The sequence below is a fragment of the Rhinolophus ferrumequinum genome, chromosome 12 (genome assembly GCF_004115265.2).
Source record: "Rhinolophus ferrumequinum isolate MPI-CBG mRhiFer1 chromosome 12, mRhiFer1_v1.p, whole genome shotgun sequence".
Taxonomy (NCBI): domain Eukaryota; kingdom Metazoa; phylum Chordata; class Mammalia; order Chiroptera; family Rhinolophidae; genus Rhinolophus; species Rhinolophus ferrumequinum.
The window spans coordinates 52,128,701-52,146,145 of NC_046295.1; the positions used below are offsets into that span (position 1 = coordinate 52,128,701).

Genomic DNA, 17,445 nt, shown 5'->3' on the forward strand with positions numbered 1-17,445 from the left:
GGCGCCGGGGCGGGGCCTCGGCGAGCAGCGGCGGCGGCCAGGCTGGGTCCGAGCATCCCACGGCTCCGGACCGCCCGGCCCGGACATGGCGACTGTCCGGGCCTCCCCGCGAGTTGCGCTGCTGCTTCTCCTGGCCGTGGCGGGAGTCGCGGAGGTGGCAGGGGGCTTGGCCCCGGGCAGTGCGGGTGAGTAACTGCTGGAGCAGCGGTTCGGGGCGGTCCGGAGCGGCCGTCTCGGCGCTCCAAGATGGCGCGGGGCAGGGGGCGGGGGTGCGCAAGACCCCCAGACCCGGCCCACGTCCGGTGACCCAAGGACCGGAGGTCCCAGCAGGCGGGAGGAGGTGCCGAGGCGGGACGAGCGGGGACCCATCTCCGCCCTTGCTCTCCCTGCACCGAAGATCTGCTGAACTGGGAGCGGTGACCCGGGTTCGAGGCCTTGCTCTGTCATCGGCGGGACAGGAGACCCCAGCTCTGTCCTTACCGCCTCGCCAGGCTTGGGTATCTGTCAGAAAAGGGAGTTATGCCTTCGCCCTGGATCGTCGCGAGTGTTGGATGGGATTTCGGAAATGCAGCCACCCCACCGCCGCCCTGACCAGTTATTGTTATTTGACCCACAACTGGGTTCAAAAAGGCCGACCTCGGGCGGCGAGCATTGATGGGCCCCACCGCCTGCCAGGTTCAAGTCTCAGAAGAGAATGGGCCCAAGCCTTCTAAATCCGATTCTGCTGCCGTTCGCTGTGGGTGCACTGTGTGTCCGAGACAGCGCTGGGCTCTGGCGAGAGGCAGATTAAAAATCAGTGAACCCCGCTCTCTGGGGGCTGGTGGGCTTTAGGAGTTTTGTTCTTAATCTGGAGGAATTAAACCAGGAGTGGATAGGAAAGTGTTCAGTGCTCGTTGTCAGCGCTGTGCTGGGCTTTAGCAGTTGATGCGAACTCCTGCCCTCCAGAGCTCTCTGGCTAGGAGGTCGGGTACCTACCTCAGGATACAAGCAGCTGGAGTCAAAGGCAGAAGTGTGGAGAGGAGATGAAGGGCTGAGGGTACGGGTGGGAGGAAAATTGAGTGATTCCCCCAACTGCACTAGACATTAAAAGATAGCTAAGATTTATACATGCAAACGTGGTGGAGCAGTGCATTGCTTACAGAAAGAGCTTCCACCTAGAAATGGAAAAATCAGCCTCAGCAAAGTTCTAAGGCAGCTTACAATATTATTTATTTATTTATTTTTAAAGCAAGAAAGTACTTAAAGGGAGAGAATTGTGTCAGGAACCTGGGGTTAGTTAATTGTAATTGGGTTCCAAATTTAGCTGTCCATTAGATGGACATGGAAGGAGAGGGAGAGAATGGTGTGTATTCCTGGCTAACTCAGCTTAGTACCTTCCTGGGTCCCGTTTGTGCCATTAAGTTAAAGAGATTGAACTAAAGCACTTCCAGAGCTATGGTCCATAGAATACTAGTTGTCTATTCTCATCTCACAACTAGTAGATTCTGTGGGCGACAGTAGAGTGGAGTAGTTAAGAATACTTGGACAAGTTACTTACAAGTTACTTAATCTTTTTGTGCTTTACTATCCACATTTATTATTATATAGTACCTTCTCATAGATTTTTATTGTGAGAATTGAGGTAATACATGTATAGCATTTAGAATATTGTCTACTGGTAGTAAGTACTGAAATTTTAACTATTAAATAAGTTTGGGAAACACTGCACATTGTACCCCTTTCTTATAAATTCACAAAGCATGTTAGATTCCCAGTAAAAAGTCCAAGGATTCCTGTGGTAAAGAAACTTGTTTGGTGGGGGAACCGGGAAATGACTGCTAATGGGTGTGGGGTTTTTTTTTAGGGTGATGAAAATGTTCTAAAGTTAGATAGTGGTGATGGTTGCACAACTTCATGAATATACCAAAAACAACTGAATTGTACATTTTAAAAGCTGAATTTTATAGTATGTGATTGTTAGTATATAAACTGCGGCATATTAAAAAATTTAAGAGTTTATTTGAGCAAAAATCGATTCAAATGGGAAGTGACAGGAGCTAGGGGAAAGACTTGCATAGAGAAGAGGTGGAAGCAAAGCAAAGACGTTCTTTGATTGGCTATAGCTTAAATGGATCTTATTTAAGAAAGACTAGGTGGCTGTTTGTGATTGGTTGTTCTTCAGTTTTGATTTCTTAGCCTTGAGGTATTACAGGCTTAGGTTTTGGTTTACTTAAGTAGGCAATTAAGGCAGTAAAGCCATCTGAGTCTAATGGCCTCCTTGTTTAATTAATTTAACGTGATTTATGTCAATAAAATTATTATTGAAAGACAGAAACTTGCCTATAGAACTCTCTTTTTCTTCATAACACCTAAAGCACACTTTAGAAAACACTGGGCTAGATGATTTCTAAAGGCTCTTCCACTTCTAAAAGTCCATGGCAGCATTGACTAAAAAAAAATTTCAAGTTTGACCTAAAAGTGAGATTTGTCCCTTGTACTAAATTCAGGGAGGCATATATTGCCTGTTTCTTTACATAAAGGACATTAAGTAATACAATGGACAAAAGCTTCCACTGTGAATTTGTAGAAAGTATGGAAAATGTTCCTCAGTCCTAACCAAAAATTGAGAGCACAATATTAAATTGTATTTCATTGAAGACTTAGCTTGTATTCATGCTGAGACAGTCTTTTTCCTCTCTCCTTACCCCATCCAAGGTTGGGTACTCCTGTCTCCTCTGGTATAAGGCTTTACAAGTCTTATCTGTTCCCACTTAGAGATTATCATTCCCATTCCTTGGAGGTGGAGGTGAGGGAGTGATATTACTTGTTCAGTGATGATCATCTCTTGAAAAGTTTGGCCACACCCTCTACATTGGAGTAATGCCACACTTCTATTCAGTGTACTTTCCAATCCCACCCCCGTCCGTGCCCCCCACCCCGCCCCAAACACACACACTTCTAGTTTTCCCTTTGAAGGATAGGATGGGACCTTGTGCTGTAGTCTCATGATCTGTGTGTCAATGGCACCTGACAGTAGCTCTGTTTCTGTTTAAGATGTTTTGTAATAGTACAAAAGAGGGAAAGATGTAACATTAAAGGGTAGGTTTCAATAGTTGACATTTAAGAAATTATGTAATAGCTTAGAATCCTGAAAAAGAATGTAATAAATTTTAAGTTAGAAAAAGCAAATGTCTATCTGGATGAAAGTAATAAGAAGCAGATTTTTCTTTTCAAAGAAATATCTTGGCCCACAAACTGTAGAAAGAGCTAGACTTGGAAATTTTAAGTTAGAAAAAGCAAATGTCTATCTGGATGAAAGTAATAAGAAGCAGATTTTTCTTTTCAAAGAAATATCTTGGCCCACAAACTGTAGAAAGAGCTAGACTTGGTGATAGACCAGATATGACAGTTCATTCTGGTATGCTGCTAAAAGTTCCAGTCTTAAATTCATGGATTTAAGCAACCTTTCATTAATCATACTTTTCACTCTGTGCCACTTCTAGAAGAAAGTGGGGTGATGTCAAGAGATGGGTTTTATATATTAAAAATGTGAGATTTAAAAGAGCAATACTACAGATGTTTATTCAAAAAAATATTTATTTAATGCTTACTATCTGTCAGGCACTGTTCTAGGTGTAGGATTGATGCTGTCCAGGAGCTTACAGTCTAGTGAAGGAGAGAGAGACAATAAACAGATAAATAAAATGAAGGAAACTAGATGATAACAGAGAATTGTGCGAGTAGAGGGGAAGTGAGTGGTTCTTTACATAGTGATGTCATGAGAGGCCTCTTAGAAAGTCAAGTTCAGGACCAAGATCTGAAGATATGAAGGTGCTGTCCTTAGAAAATACGGTTAGGGACCAGAAAGTGCAGAGGCCCTAAAGGCAAGAAGGAGCAGAAGGTCAATATGGTTGCAACAAAATGAGCAAGAGAACAGTCTAGGGCGGAGTGGTGCTGAGCCTTGCAAAAAGCTACATGAGGATGGTGGATTTTATTCCGTCTACAGATAGAAACCAGTAGACTTTTAAGTAAGAGATGTGTACTTTGATTTATATTTTAGATCAGTCTGCTGAATTAAAAAAAAAAAAGATTGTAGTGTGGTAGGAGTAAAAGTAGGGTGACTAGAGAAGCCCATTGCAGTGGTCGAATCAGGAGAGAATGGTGACTTAGAGTAGAATGGTTGTGGAGATAAAAGAAGAGAAATTCAAGATACATTGCTGATGGATTGGATGTGGGAAGTGAGGGAAGGAGGAATTAAAGATTATGCATCGATTTTTACCTTGAGCAACCAAGTGAAAACCGATGCCATTTGCTGAGGCTGGGAAGATGGGGAGGAGCAGGTTGGAGGAGGTGGCAGGTGAGCCAGCAAGAGAATCGAAAGTTCCATTTTTGTATATGTTTAAGATGGATATTAGAAATAACTGCCCTGGGCCCATTGATTATTAAGCTCAATTTCATACCGGTCAGTAATCCAGTCAGCAAATATTAAGCTCTTAACAGTGCCAGACAGCATGATAGGCATCAGATATAAAGTGGTAGGTGAAAATAGACATGGTCAATGTTTTCATGGGATTTATGATTTAGTGGGAAATTCAGACATGAAATATCACCAAAAATATATAATGTCTACATTGCTAATATTTGGTGGTTATATTAGTACATTTCCATTTATATTCTAAATCTGAAGAATATAATTGAGGAAAAATCATGTGATTTAGTCAAGTACATTGCACACAATATGGATGTTGTGAAGCACATAGATAATATGAAGAAAAGGGTAGTATTAAGGGAAAAATTCTGACCATGGAATATACCATTGGAAGCGAGACAGTCCCACTCACATTTATTTGTTTGTTTGTTTGCATTCATACTTTTAAATCTGTTTTGTAAATGGAAGCTTGCAGCAAGAGTGGAAAAGGGAATTAATTATCCAAGAATACTGGCTATTAGCATCTGGGGAGGATCTCAAGAGAGTCATTTGCTTGAGTTGTTTCATAATGTTGAATGTCTGGGTTAAGGCTCTTTTGACCCCCAAAGGAACAGAAACCAAGGTGGCTCAGGAATAGGGGCCTAGTTAGCATCTATCTAACACCTATGTAGCATCTACAGGGAGCACGTAGAAATACAAGGGTAGGAAATTTAGCATAGCACAACCTCGGACTTTTGTGGGAACTGGAAAGCTGCTAGGAACCAAGACTACTTTTGGAGCCAGTCTCTCTCTACCTTACATTGCTTCTTTCTGTTCATCTCTTGTATTTCCTAGTCTCCACCAAACAGCTCAAGGTGCTGCACCACCATAAAACTTCAATTTCCCCAGCCCCCCAACTCTTCTTGACCTATTAGCTGCAGAGCCCACCAGCAACTGGCTGCATATCTCTGTGCCTGAGTATGTGATCGGGTTCCATTTAGCTTAGACTTGATTCCGTGCTAAGGTCCGGCTGCCTGCCGCTTAAAAGTTAAAAATTGAGAGACAAGGTAAGTGGGAAAAAGAGCAGATTTATTCAGAATGCTGACATCCTGGGAGGATGGCAGACTCCTGTCCAAAGGCCACCTTCCTGTTTCTAGATTGGTCAGAAGGTTTTATAGGTACACAAGAAGAAAAACAAAGAAAAGGGGGGGTCAGTCAGGCTGGCAGGTCTGAGGGCTGATATCGCTTCCTGGGGTCTGGTCTGTTTTAAGATAATGTTATCTCCTTGGGTCTCGGCCAGGCCACCACAGCCTGGGGCTTTATGTGTCACCAGTAAAAACTGCAAGGGAGTTGCAAAAAGGATCCGGGTGTCCGGTCGCCTGAGGATTAAGAAATTGCCCTTTCCAGATCGGGATTCTGCTGATTAACTAGATTAATGAGGTATGTGTAGATGTAGGAAATGTAACAAAACAGAGTTTTTAAGTCAGTTAGTGAGGGGAGAAACAAAGAGAAAACAGCTGAGTATCAGTGTAGCTCTAACTGCAAAGTCTAACTACAAGTGGCTAGATAGCGAGCTATGTGGTGAGTCAAACTGCAAACTAAGTCTAATTATGTTATTCATTTACCGAATTTCACCCTTACAGACCTAGGTGAAAAACTCATATGATGTTTGCTAAATTATGGGTTGATCACTATATGAAATGTGGTACTGAAGTGGTACAGTGAGGGAAATACAACTTTTTGTACTAAAGGCATTGTATAACTAGGAAATTATTACTTATTAATCAGTTAAATTTTTTGAGCTGAGCACTGTGCTAAATGGGTGCAAAAAGTTTACAGTCAGTCTGGGAATACCATGAGTACAGACATGAAATGATGAGAAAAGAGTTAAGTGTTCAAGTTTCCAGTTCTGACTAGAATAGTAGGGCCTTAAATAAGCAAAGAAACCAACATGGCTTGGCGTTGTTGGAGAATACAGGCTTACCAAGTAGTTGAGGTGGGCTTTAAGCCTTGAAAGATGTTTGGAATTTAGATCCTCAGGAAGAGGGTACTAAGCATTTCAGGTAGAAAGCTGTGTTCAAGGTAAATGCAGGCTTTCCTTATTAAAAAATAATAGGTCAGGGAAGGGGAAGTTAGAAGACTTGGAGAATTTAGAATAGCAGGAAGCCATTGTAGGCCTTTGATTAGAAGAGTGACATGAAAGCTCTATTCAAAAAATTAATCTGGCAGTCATATTAGTAATAGAATCAAATGAATGTAATTGGCAGCTGAAGCAATGCAGTCTGAGGCAAGTAGTGGAGGAGGGTACCTGTCACTTGCAAAAGACTCAGGAAAATAAATAAATAAGTACAAATAAATGTCTGTCCAGATAGACAAAGCAGTATGACAGATGTTAGCAATATTGGATCCAGGTTGGGTTTATGGGTAATCGTTTTACTGTTTGGCTCTTCCTTGGCTGATGACATATCCCCTGTCCTCCTCCCCCTCTACACACACATATTTTTTAGGAGATAAATGTGACAATTGCAAGAATGCATTTATAAGTTAAAGTTGCAGTTGTCATTTAAACGTGTATAAAGTGATTGTTGATTTCCAGGTTGTTTTGAAAATAAAAATTTGATTAAAAGTAAGATCAGATTTTTAAAAATTAACGTACCTTTTTTATTGAGAATGACCTTTTCCCAGTATCAGCTCAGATTTAGTTTTTTTCCCCCCTCTGTAGTTTGGGATATGTATGTTCCGTTTTGGTAATTCCTTAGGAAGACATTAGAGGGGAATCTGTATTTCCTTTAGAAAAGAAAACAAGAATGGCTTTTCATTAACCAAATTGAATTATAGCTTTTGGGAGGCTTCTGTGGCAAATCTCTTTTAACTTCAAAAATGCTGTAATTCTATGAATATTGTAGTTTTAGATTAGGGTGTGTATTTGTTTTTCTAAGTGCTGGTTGGTCTTAGAAGTTGCGTTTTCCCTTTGTGGCTGGAGCCCGGTTCCTGCTTACTTGCCTATCTTTAGTACAACATGTGGCCCAAACCGGCAGCCCGAACTTGGTGTTTCTGATTATTGGATAATTCTGCTTGCATATGTCTAGGTTACACTAATACCTTCCTAAACCCAACATAGGTGGCCTTTAATAATCAGTTTTTGGTATTTATTTTATAATTACAGACTCTTCAAATAATAATGCAAATAGGACACCCATCCTTATGTCTTTAATGAGGATAACACATATGCTTTTTATTTTCATCATGTCAATATCAAGTTTTATTGATATTTGCCTTTATCTGTTCAATTCCATTTTATGAGAATAAGCAGAGTTTTAGACTGTTTTTTTCTTGAAGAGCAAGTTAAATTAGAATCAAATTATGAAAACAAATTTCTAAAATTCGTTGCCTTCTTGTATAAAACAATAGGCTTTGGAGAGTTTTTTGCACTATAATAGTTGACTGGCCCAATTAATCCATTTTAGTAGCTCTAAAAAAGACAAAGACCTTAATTGCCACATTAATTGCATTAGAATCCCTTCCTCTCCCCTCCCCCATTCTTAATGAAAGCATATGAATTAATGTCTATTTGTAGACATTTATTTCTTGAAAAATATGCAGTGTTAAAGATTCTAATAAATTTTTATCGTTTCAAAAGAAGAAAAATGTGTACCAATATAATAATACTTAAAGTTAAGAAGAGAGTGTGGAAAATGTGACAGAGCATAGGGCACCTAGCTTGTTCAAGGGGGGGGGGGCAGTTTTCTCGAGAGGAAATGTACTATTACAGAAGAATGCTTGGTTGGGAGGGGGAAGGGAGTTATTGCCAGATGACTGCAGGCCGCCCTCTTTAATCCCTTTTTGTCAGTAATGTCAGGCTTTTGGAAAGACTAGAAGGAAATATGTCAAAATGTCAGCATAGGTTCTGGCAGAACACTGGGAGTATAGATCATCTTTCTTTTTCTTTTCCAAATTTGGGTTTTCTTAATGAAAAAAAAATTATTTAAAAAATTGAAAATTTTACCTTCACCATGAAATAGGGGAAAATAGGCTTTTACATTTACATCTTTAATAAAACTTTCCATTGTTACTGGCATTTTAATTATAACACATTTTATGTTTCTGTTCTAAATAGACTTTTGCTCCAAGAAACTGTTTTTCAAAAATGTCTAGACCCAAATCCGACTCTTATCTGCCTGGTTGTTTACTTTTTGCTAAGCCTGTGCTTATTGGGACCATATGTTATCCTGGGTTATCTTTGCTCATGATCAGCTGGATTTTTTACCCTCATATGACTTTTGTGTTAGAGGATAGTAGAGAGTTGCAACTTCTAGAACACATCGATATCAGGAGAGCTTTTTTTTTCCTGCCTGCCCTCTCCATTCTAATGAGGCTGGGCACAGCAGAATCTTAAAAAATGGGGGTAGTGCAGTACTGCTGTATGGCAGGGGAGAAAGGGTATTGTGAGAAAATCTCATTGGGCCCTCCCTTGAATTAACTTCTAAGAAAGTAGCTACAGCCATAAAAAGTAAGGAACTTTTTTTTCTTCTGAAACTTAGTGACATTTTGATATGTTCTTCAGAATTTTTAAGTCAAATATTTAGAACTGCAAGACACCTTTTCCCATAGACGTAGTATTAGAAAGCCAGCCCTACAATAGTCTTTTATGAAACCAAACTATAGTATTATGCCAGCGATATGATATAGACCCTGTCATTGCTTTGTTGATGAAAGAACATCCAGCCTAAGAAAAAGCCTTATAGGAGTTTATTTGAGCCAAACTGACAATTGCTGGGAAGCAAAATCTCAAGGGATGGAGAAATCGCCCCCAGAGGATGGCAATTTTACAGCTTATTTTATACATTGGAATCAAAGGAGACATAAGGGGGATTACAGGAAATTCATTAGTAGTAGGTTAAGGGGGTGGGAGAATGCAAAGCAGGGAAATCTCTGCAATTGGATAAAAAGTAAAATGAAGGGGCACATACATCTTTTACATTGGTAGGTACAGGATAGTTAACATTTACAACATGTAGAGATGGTTTTGGACAAGATAACAATGTGATGTCATACTCTGGTGCCCACAGTTGTGCCTTCCAGGGCTCTGGAAAAGATTACTTTGACATTTCAAAAGTACGTTACCTTAGATGCACAAAGACAATAGATAATTTCAAAGTTAAAGATTGACCTTTGTCAAGGAATCTACAGGTCTAGGACTGCCCACGATGACCCGCTTTTAGTTAGGAATTTTTAAGTTCATACCACCCAGTGTGGTTACTTTTGTCTCTGGGTTTTACTTTGGGCCTCCCCTGAGCTTGTCAGGTTTAATATGTGGCCCGTTTTTCATCCACAACTTTAGGGAGAAACAATTTCTAGCTTTACACTTAGAAGGCTTGTTGGTAAGATCTAAAGAGGACTTTATATGTTTATTCATTCATTTCTCCTCAATACCAATCCTACCTCAATCAAACAAGCTCTGTTTTCATCTAATTTGTATATCGAAATTGTATAGGTTTCATTTGAAGAGATTATATTGCAAATATATATTTTAAAGCATTGTATCAGATCTAGCTGCTTAAAATAGGTTTTCATTTTCTCTTTTGAGTTGCCAGTCTTGACAGCTCCTGAGCGATCAATCCAGCTGTATGTTCTTTCCAGTCAGCTACACTCTAGAATAGTAACATGTCCTTGCTGATTATAAGGAGTTTATGAATTTCTCTGGGCTTGGCAACATTTTTCCTTTTCTCTAGTTTGATATTTCTCAAACTGGCACTCTGAAATGTTAAGTGGCATGAAAAAGTGTTCTGTGCTGTGAGAAATCTACTTAAATCCCCTTTTAGGAGATTAATAATGAATATTAGAATATTAAAGGCTTCATTAAGTCCTGCAGTGAAGAATTCTGTAACTTTTTTTTTTTTTAAGATTTTTTTTTTTTTAATTGGGGAAGGGGAACAGGACTTTATTGGGAACAGTGTGTACTTCCAGGACTTTTTTCCAAGTCAAGTTGTTGTCCTTTCAGTCTTAGTTGTGGAGGGCGCAGCTCAGCTCCAGGTCCAGTTGCCGTTTTCTAGTTGCAGGGGCGCAGCCCACCATCCCTTGTGGGACTCGAGGAATTGAACTGGCAACCTTGTGGTTGAGAGCCCACTGGCCCATGTGGGAATTGAACCAGCAGCCTTCGGTGTTAGGAGCATGGAGCTCTAACCACCTGAGCCACCGGGCGGCCCCCTGTAACTTTTTGTAATCCTTCATTTCCAAATTTATTTGAACATGAAACATTTTCTCTTGAGGGATTAACAACTCACAAAACAGTGTCTCATAGAACACAAGTTTGAGAAATACCCCTACAGCTGCCTCCTTTCTCTGTTCTTCAAAGTCTCTATTACAGGCCTCTTCAGTTTGATCCCAAGCCCCCAACCCCATCTCAGCCCTTTTTGTTTTCAGACCTAATCTCAATTTCACTGAGAAAATAGAGGCTGTCACCTTTCCTCTTAATTTATGCGTGTCCTTATATCCTTTCCTCTTGTCTAGTAGATTTTGTTGTACCTCTTGTTCTACCATCAGACTGTAACCTGGATGAAGTCAGAGAGCATGACATTTCTTCACTGTTGTAGCCCTAGCCCCAAACACGATGCCTCTTCTTGAGCCATATCCCATATTCTGTTTCAACCACAAGTGGGTGTACAGCAATTCAATTCTGGCACCAACCACCCAGAGTTAGAACAGACCCCACAAGTTAAGCGGCATTTGGGTTCTTGGGTTTCCAAGATAGAAATCCAGAGGAAACTTCACAAAAATTTCCAGACAGATTTATTAAGCTTATGCTAGAGCATGAGGGAGGCAACAGAGGAGAGGAAAGTCCTTCGGACAGATTTGGGGTCCGGCTCAGCTTGGATGCTTTTATATAAGCTGGGCTTGTGCGAAGAGGCGAGCGTTTTGAAAGTGGTGGGCTTTTTTAAAAAGGCAGGCTTTCTTTACTGGCTACGTTGTCTGGTAACTATGTTTGTGCCTACACTGTGGGGGCAAGATGGTGGACTGCTCGTTATTGCCACCCCAGGAAGGTCATATAGTGATCAAACCTTGATCAACTATATATGCAGAACAGTGATTTCCACATGTGCAAGGGAGTAAGCAGTTAGAAGGGAGTTAATAATCAGCTACTTCTGCACTTTTGTGCAGGGAGTGAGGGGTTGGTGGCATTCTTGTGGTCAGCTTACCCAGCATTCCTTTGGGCCCTGGGCACAAGTCCCTGTGCTGTCTCAGGCCCCTACAAGCCTGCCCTTACTCCAAACACCAGCCACACCTTGGAGTCCCCAGGCCACCCACACTTCTGACCAACTGGCTATAAATCCAGGCTTCCCTTGACCCCTCAGAATCCATAATTCACTGGAATGACTCAGAAATCAGGGAAGCAATATAGTTATAATTACAGTTTTCTTATAAAGGATACAAATCAGGAGGACCAGCCAAATGAAGAGACAACACAGGGTGAGGTCCGGAAGGGAGTGCAGGACCTGTGTGCCCTTTCCTCGTGGTATCAGTGTGCATCGGCCTGGCACCTCAGTGTCCACCCACAGGAAAGCGCCACTGAGCTTTGGTATCTAGAGTTTTTATTGAGATTTTGTCACATAGACATGATTGATTGAATTATTGGCCATGTGGTTGAAGTCAATCTCCAGTTCCTGTGTCCTACTGGAGGTTGGGAGATTGGGAGGTCCTGGTAGTTATCATGTGGCTCAAAGCCCCACCCCTCTGATCACATGGCTGATATATATATATTTTTTTCTTTTTTAACAAGAAGGCCTTTGGCTTCTCTAAATACTTTTAAAAAATTTTTAGTTAAGTGTGTTTTTCCAGGACCTGTCAGCTCCAAGTCAAGTAGTTGTTTCAATCTAGTTGTGGAGGGCACAGCTCACAGTGGCCCATGTGGGGATCCAACCGGCTACCTTGTTAAGAGCACCGCAGGCCGAATAGCTCACATGGCTGATCTTGCTGGTTTGGCCAGTCCCCATGTTGAAGCTATCTAGGTGAGACCTGGGGCCACTTCATTAACATAACAAAGACACTCCTATGGCTCAGGAAATTCTAGGGATTTAGAGTCTCCCAGGAACCAGGTACAAAGGCCACTAAAAAATAAATAAATAAAAACAACAGGGAAAGCTTCCCTTGATCTTGCATCTTCCTGTAACTACCCCTTTTCCCCTCCCATCAGTGCTAGACTTCTAGAGAGACTATATTCGTTGTTTATACTTTGTCTCCTCTAGTTTACTGCTTAACATTCACTACTACCAACTCCACAGAAAGTACCTTGTGAAGGTCGCTAAGTGGCCTCCTAATTCATAAATCCATTTCCTTTCTCAGTCTTCAATCTAATCTGACTGTTCTGGTACATGACACTAACTACTCCCTCTTCTGTGATGCTATATTCTGGTAGTTGACCTACCCCTCACTGTACCCTCTCAATCTGTTGCTTTGTTTCTTCCCATGTCTTAGATGTTGCTGTTCTTTAGAATTTGGTGCTGGGTTCACTTCTCACTAGAAACACTCCCTAGGCAATTTCATTCATTTCCATATACCTCCTTTATGCCGATGACTTCCAGATTTGGATCTTTAGGCTTGGGTTTCCTGCTATCCAACTGGGATTTCTGACTTTATTGGAATTTCTATCTGGATGTCCTATAGGGACCTTAAATTTAACATGTGCAAAACAAAATTCACTATCTTTCTATCATTTAATTTTACATTATAGGTATAATATTAGAATACAGTCCATAGGGCAATTATAAGGATTGAATGAGATTACGCATAAAGCAAATTTAGTAAAATTCTGGCATATAGAAGGTACACAATACATAGCAGCTGTTATTATTACATGACAGTCTTCCCTATTAGATAGACTTACAAGCTTCTTGAGGGCAGGAACCATGTCCTCAAACCAACCTAGTGCCGTCTTTTGCTTCTAATAGATACATAGTAAAGGTTTGTTGAATTAAACTTAATAATAATCTTTTGAATAAATGGTTTGTGTAACCATCTGGATTAGTCTAACATCTTGTTCATTTAAAGTGGTCAACATCGGGTGTTTATTTTTTCTTCCTAGGTGCCTTGTGTTGTAATCATTCCAAGGATAACCAAATGTGCCGTGATGTATGTGAACAGGTAAGCTTACATCATGGTTCTAGAGGGTATTAGTTATGTAACAGTTTATTGAGTATAATTTTTTGGAGAAATCTGTTGGGCAGCACCTTAACCAGTGATCAGAGTTCACATCACCAATACTGGAACAAATGACTGTGTCTGCTGACATGATGCTCTGAAAAGGAGCACAGTATCTCTTGTAGAATTCCTGCCAAAAATGCATAACCTGATCTTGAGGAAACAATAAGGCAAGCCTGGCTTGAGGGATATTCCTCAAAACAATAACCTGTACTCTTCAAAAAGGTATCAGTGTTATAAAAACAAAGGCTATAAGAAATTTCCATATTAAAGGAAACTAAAGAGACATGACAAGTAAATGCAGCATGTGATCCTTGAATAAAAAAGACTGCTATAAAGGACATTATTGGGATAAATTTTAGTGAATGTGAATACAGGCTGTAATAATGTTGTATCAGTGCATTGATCCCGAATTTGGTGATACACTGTGGTTGGGTAGGATGGCGTCCTTACTAGAATATAGGAATTGAATGATCAGTGATCATGTCTGTAATGAATTCTAAAATGTTTCATCAACATAAGAGTAATAATAATGTGTTTATGTAGAGTTAAAGGGGATGTTGCAAAATGTTAATAGTGGGCAAATCTAGATGAAGGCTGGGAGTGTTCATTGTACTGCTTTTGAAACTTTTCTGTAGGTTTGAATTTTTTTGGTTGTGCCTTTTTAGGCAAGATCCACTGAGAATACCTGTTCATAAAATCTTAACCTTTCTTTCATCATCTTGGTTGTGTAGTTCTAGCCTTAGCACTTGAGAATTAATGGCCTCAATCAACTTTTCAAGTAATAACCTGGATTTTGTCACTTCCTAAAACTGAGAGAGCTATTTAACTGGAATTAAAAGATCTCTCAAACAGTATTATGAATTTAGAAAGATTTTGCTAGATGCTTTCTAATTATAAAACAAGACAGTGACTCAGCTCATCTAAATAGCTGCTAGAGATTCACGTTAAAACACTATATAGCAAATTAAGTTTTCTGTAAGTTTATTGCCAGAAAAATAACTTTTAGAAGCAAAAATGGCCCCTTGATGGCATCACTGTAAGGGAACTTTTAAAGTAGTCTTGCTATTTTTGGAAGCATTGCTTTCCTGACTTTTTGCTTGGTTTCCTCTGGGTTTTTTCCACTGGTGTTCCATAGGGTGAATCATTTTTATGAGGCACCTGCAGCCTAGTTTCTTAAAATTAAGGCAAGGTCTAATTTCTTAAAATCAGAAATGTTAGAAATTCTATAACTTAGCAAATTAAGTGAATACTATAGTTACCCCAATAAAGAACATTCTTCTCTTAGTTCTTAACTAATTGAGAAATAGGCAAAGGAATAAGGCAGATAGGACCCCAAATATTACTCTTATTGCTATTTATACAAATGTTAAATGTAGCTTTTATTTCCAAATACACACTAAACTACAGAATTAGATTTACTCCCCGAGGAGGAGAGGTAAGAGCTGGGTTACATATGTTCACTTTCTCCCGCCAAACTCAACAGTTGGGTAAGTCAGTCATTTCCGTCACGGGAGGAGTGAGTGCACAGTGGAGAGAGTAGAGGCCAGGCTGCTGAACCTAGCAGAGCTCATTCAAAATGAAAGGAAATACCGGAGTGAGGAATCATTATTTCTTCAACCAGTAGGGAATGAAGAAAGGGTGGAGTCTGATGTTTTGAGTTGGAGTGAATAATAGTACCCTGATGGCTTTGGGAGGTTGGGAAAAAGACTTGGTTTAAGGGGAAGGTGAATTGCTAAGTTATTGGTGAAAACCACTCTGTGAAGACAGTTGGAGATTTGGAATTAAAACTTTTAGAATTTGAATTAGGTAAGAAATCAGGGATAGTGTTTTATAATAGTCAACAAAATAAGGTGTCAGATGCCAAGTAAAAGTCAAGGAGTTTGCTATCTGAGAAAAGGCCTTAGTTTTAAAAAGAAAACTGTTAGGGGAGATATTCTAGAGCAGGGACTTCGTTTGCTTTGTTTACGCTGAATCCTTCAGTGCTTAGAATAGTGCCTGACATACAAAACTCCATAAATACTTCTAGATTGACTGGAGTGGTGGGACTAAAAGTTAGACTTTTAGCAGAGATTTAAAACATTTTTTTGAAAAATTTAAATCTATGTAATATTTCAAACTTGCAAAAATGTATTCAGTTCTTATCTATATCTTATTTTCCCAACTATATTATAAATTTTTTTAATATAGAGATCGTGTCATTCATCTTGTACTCATGCCCTTGCTTATGGAAGCTGGTCAGTGAAGGTTTGTGAGTTTGGTGAAGAAATGGATGCAATGAAAGGAAAAAGTGTAATATTAGAGAAGTCAGTAAGTCAGTGCAGGAAATGAAGACTTGCTTCAAGATGAGAGGCCTTTGCTTGTTTGAAGACAAAGGGAAATGAGCTATGCCAGAAGGAGGAGAGAGTATGAGTTAAAAAAAAGGCTCTCAAAATCAGGATTGTAAGCCCTGTGATCTGTTCGTTTCTGCTTTGAATGGGGTACAGGTTTGGTTATTAAATTTTTTGCTCTGAGATGATTTGTATAATATAGTATATATTCTAATATATATTCTGAGTAAGCATTCATCTTTCTTTTCAGGTGTGATTATCAGTTGTTTAGTGAGAAAAGTAACTGCTTATGTTCAAGTCTGCCTTACTATCTGAAAACATACGTGCTGCCTTCTTTCAGCCAAATCAGTTATTTAGCTTATTTATATTCCTAATATTATTATTAGTTATTTATATTCGTAAGTTATCTTATTTATGTTCCTAATAAGTGTTTCTCAGTTTGATTCATTCTACTTTATAGTATCATGATTTTAGAGACAAAAGGGACCTGAGTATCTGACTTCTTAATTTTGCTTGTTAGGTATTAAAAAGCCTGGAACCTCGGGAGCAAATTTTTATTTTATTTTTTCTTATGTGCCAGGCATTACATGCATTATTTCATTTAATTCTCACACTAAGTCCTTGAGGAAGCTGATGTGATTATCTGCATTTTATAGGTGAGGAAATTGAGGTACAGAAAAGTTAAATAACTTGCTAAGTCCCTAAGGCATTAACTGAAGAGCAGGGGCTCAAACCCAAATGTGTTTGATTACCAAGTCCATGCTCTTTGTCACCAGGCTCAGTAAGGCTAAGCAGCTTGCTCAGTTCATATTTCTTTCCACTGTTCTAAACTGTTTCAAGTATTGTAGGTTTTTTGCTTTTCAGTTTTGTGAGGAGATAGAGTTGAGGGAAATGGGGATGGATGAATGGAAGCATAGCTTTCTCTGTGCTTCTTTCCAATCCACTGCTAATGTCATGTGCTACTTCTTTCTCTCTGTCTCTTTATTCTTTCTTGCTTTTCCTTGTTGTCTTTCTTTTTCCATTTATTTTTCTTTTCTTCTTTTTATCTTTTTATAATGGGAATTTTCAGATATATACAAAGGTAAAGAAAAGTATAGTAACACCCATATTCAGCTTCAACATTAAGTCAAGGCCAGTTGTGTTTCATTTACTCCTCCATCTACCCGTCCCCCATTATACTGAGACAAGTTTATATTGAAGCTCCCAGTTGTCATATCATTTGGTCCATAATTTTTCAGTTTTTATCTATAGTTTATAAGTACTCATTAAAGTCTTATAAAAATACCATTATCACTTATTTTTAAATGTAATATTCAAATATCTATTTTTCAAATTTCTTAATTGTTTCATAAGTTTTTTTTTTTTTTTTTAGTTTGAATCAGGATCCAAGTGAGATAAATGCATTGCAATTGGTTATGTCTTTTAAATAAATACCTTTTGAACTATGCGTTTCTTCTTGTATTTTTTTTTGATGAATAAATCTGGTCATTTAACCTTAGAGTTTCCCTTAGGCAGAATTATGCTGTTCGCATC

The 17,445-nt window shown here is 39.4% G+C and overlaps 1 protein-coding gene across 2 annotated transcripts in view; it reads left to right on the forward strand.

Moving 5' to 3' along the window:
* RECK (reversion inducing cysteine rich protein with kazal motifs) overlaps window positions 1-17,445 on the forward strand; it is a 63,127-nt gene continuing 45,682 nt past the window's right edge. Inside the window, exons 1-2 of one of the 2 annotated variants that reach the window (XM_033123937.1) lie at window positions 1-185; window positions 13,467-13,525. In XM_033123937.1, the coding sequence (XP_032979828.1) occupies window positions 86-185; window positions 13,467-13,525 (159 nt within the window). In that variant the 5' untranslated portion in view covers window positions 1-85. The remainder of the gene's footprint in view (window positions 186-13,466; window positions 13,526-17,445) is intronic. The other variant, XM_033123938.1, reaches the window with a different exon arrangement.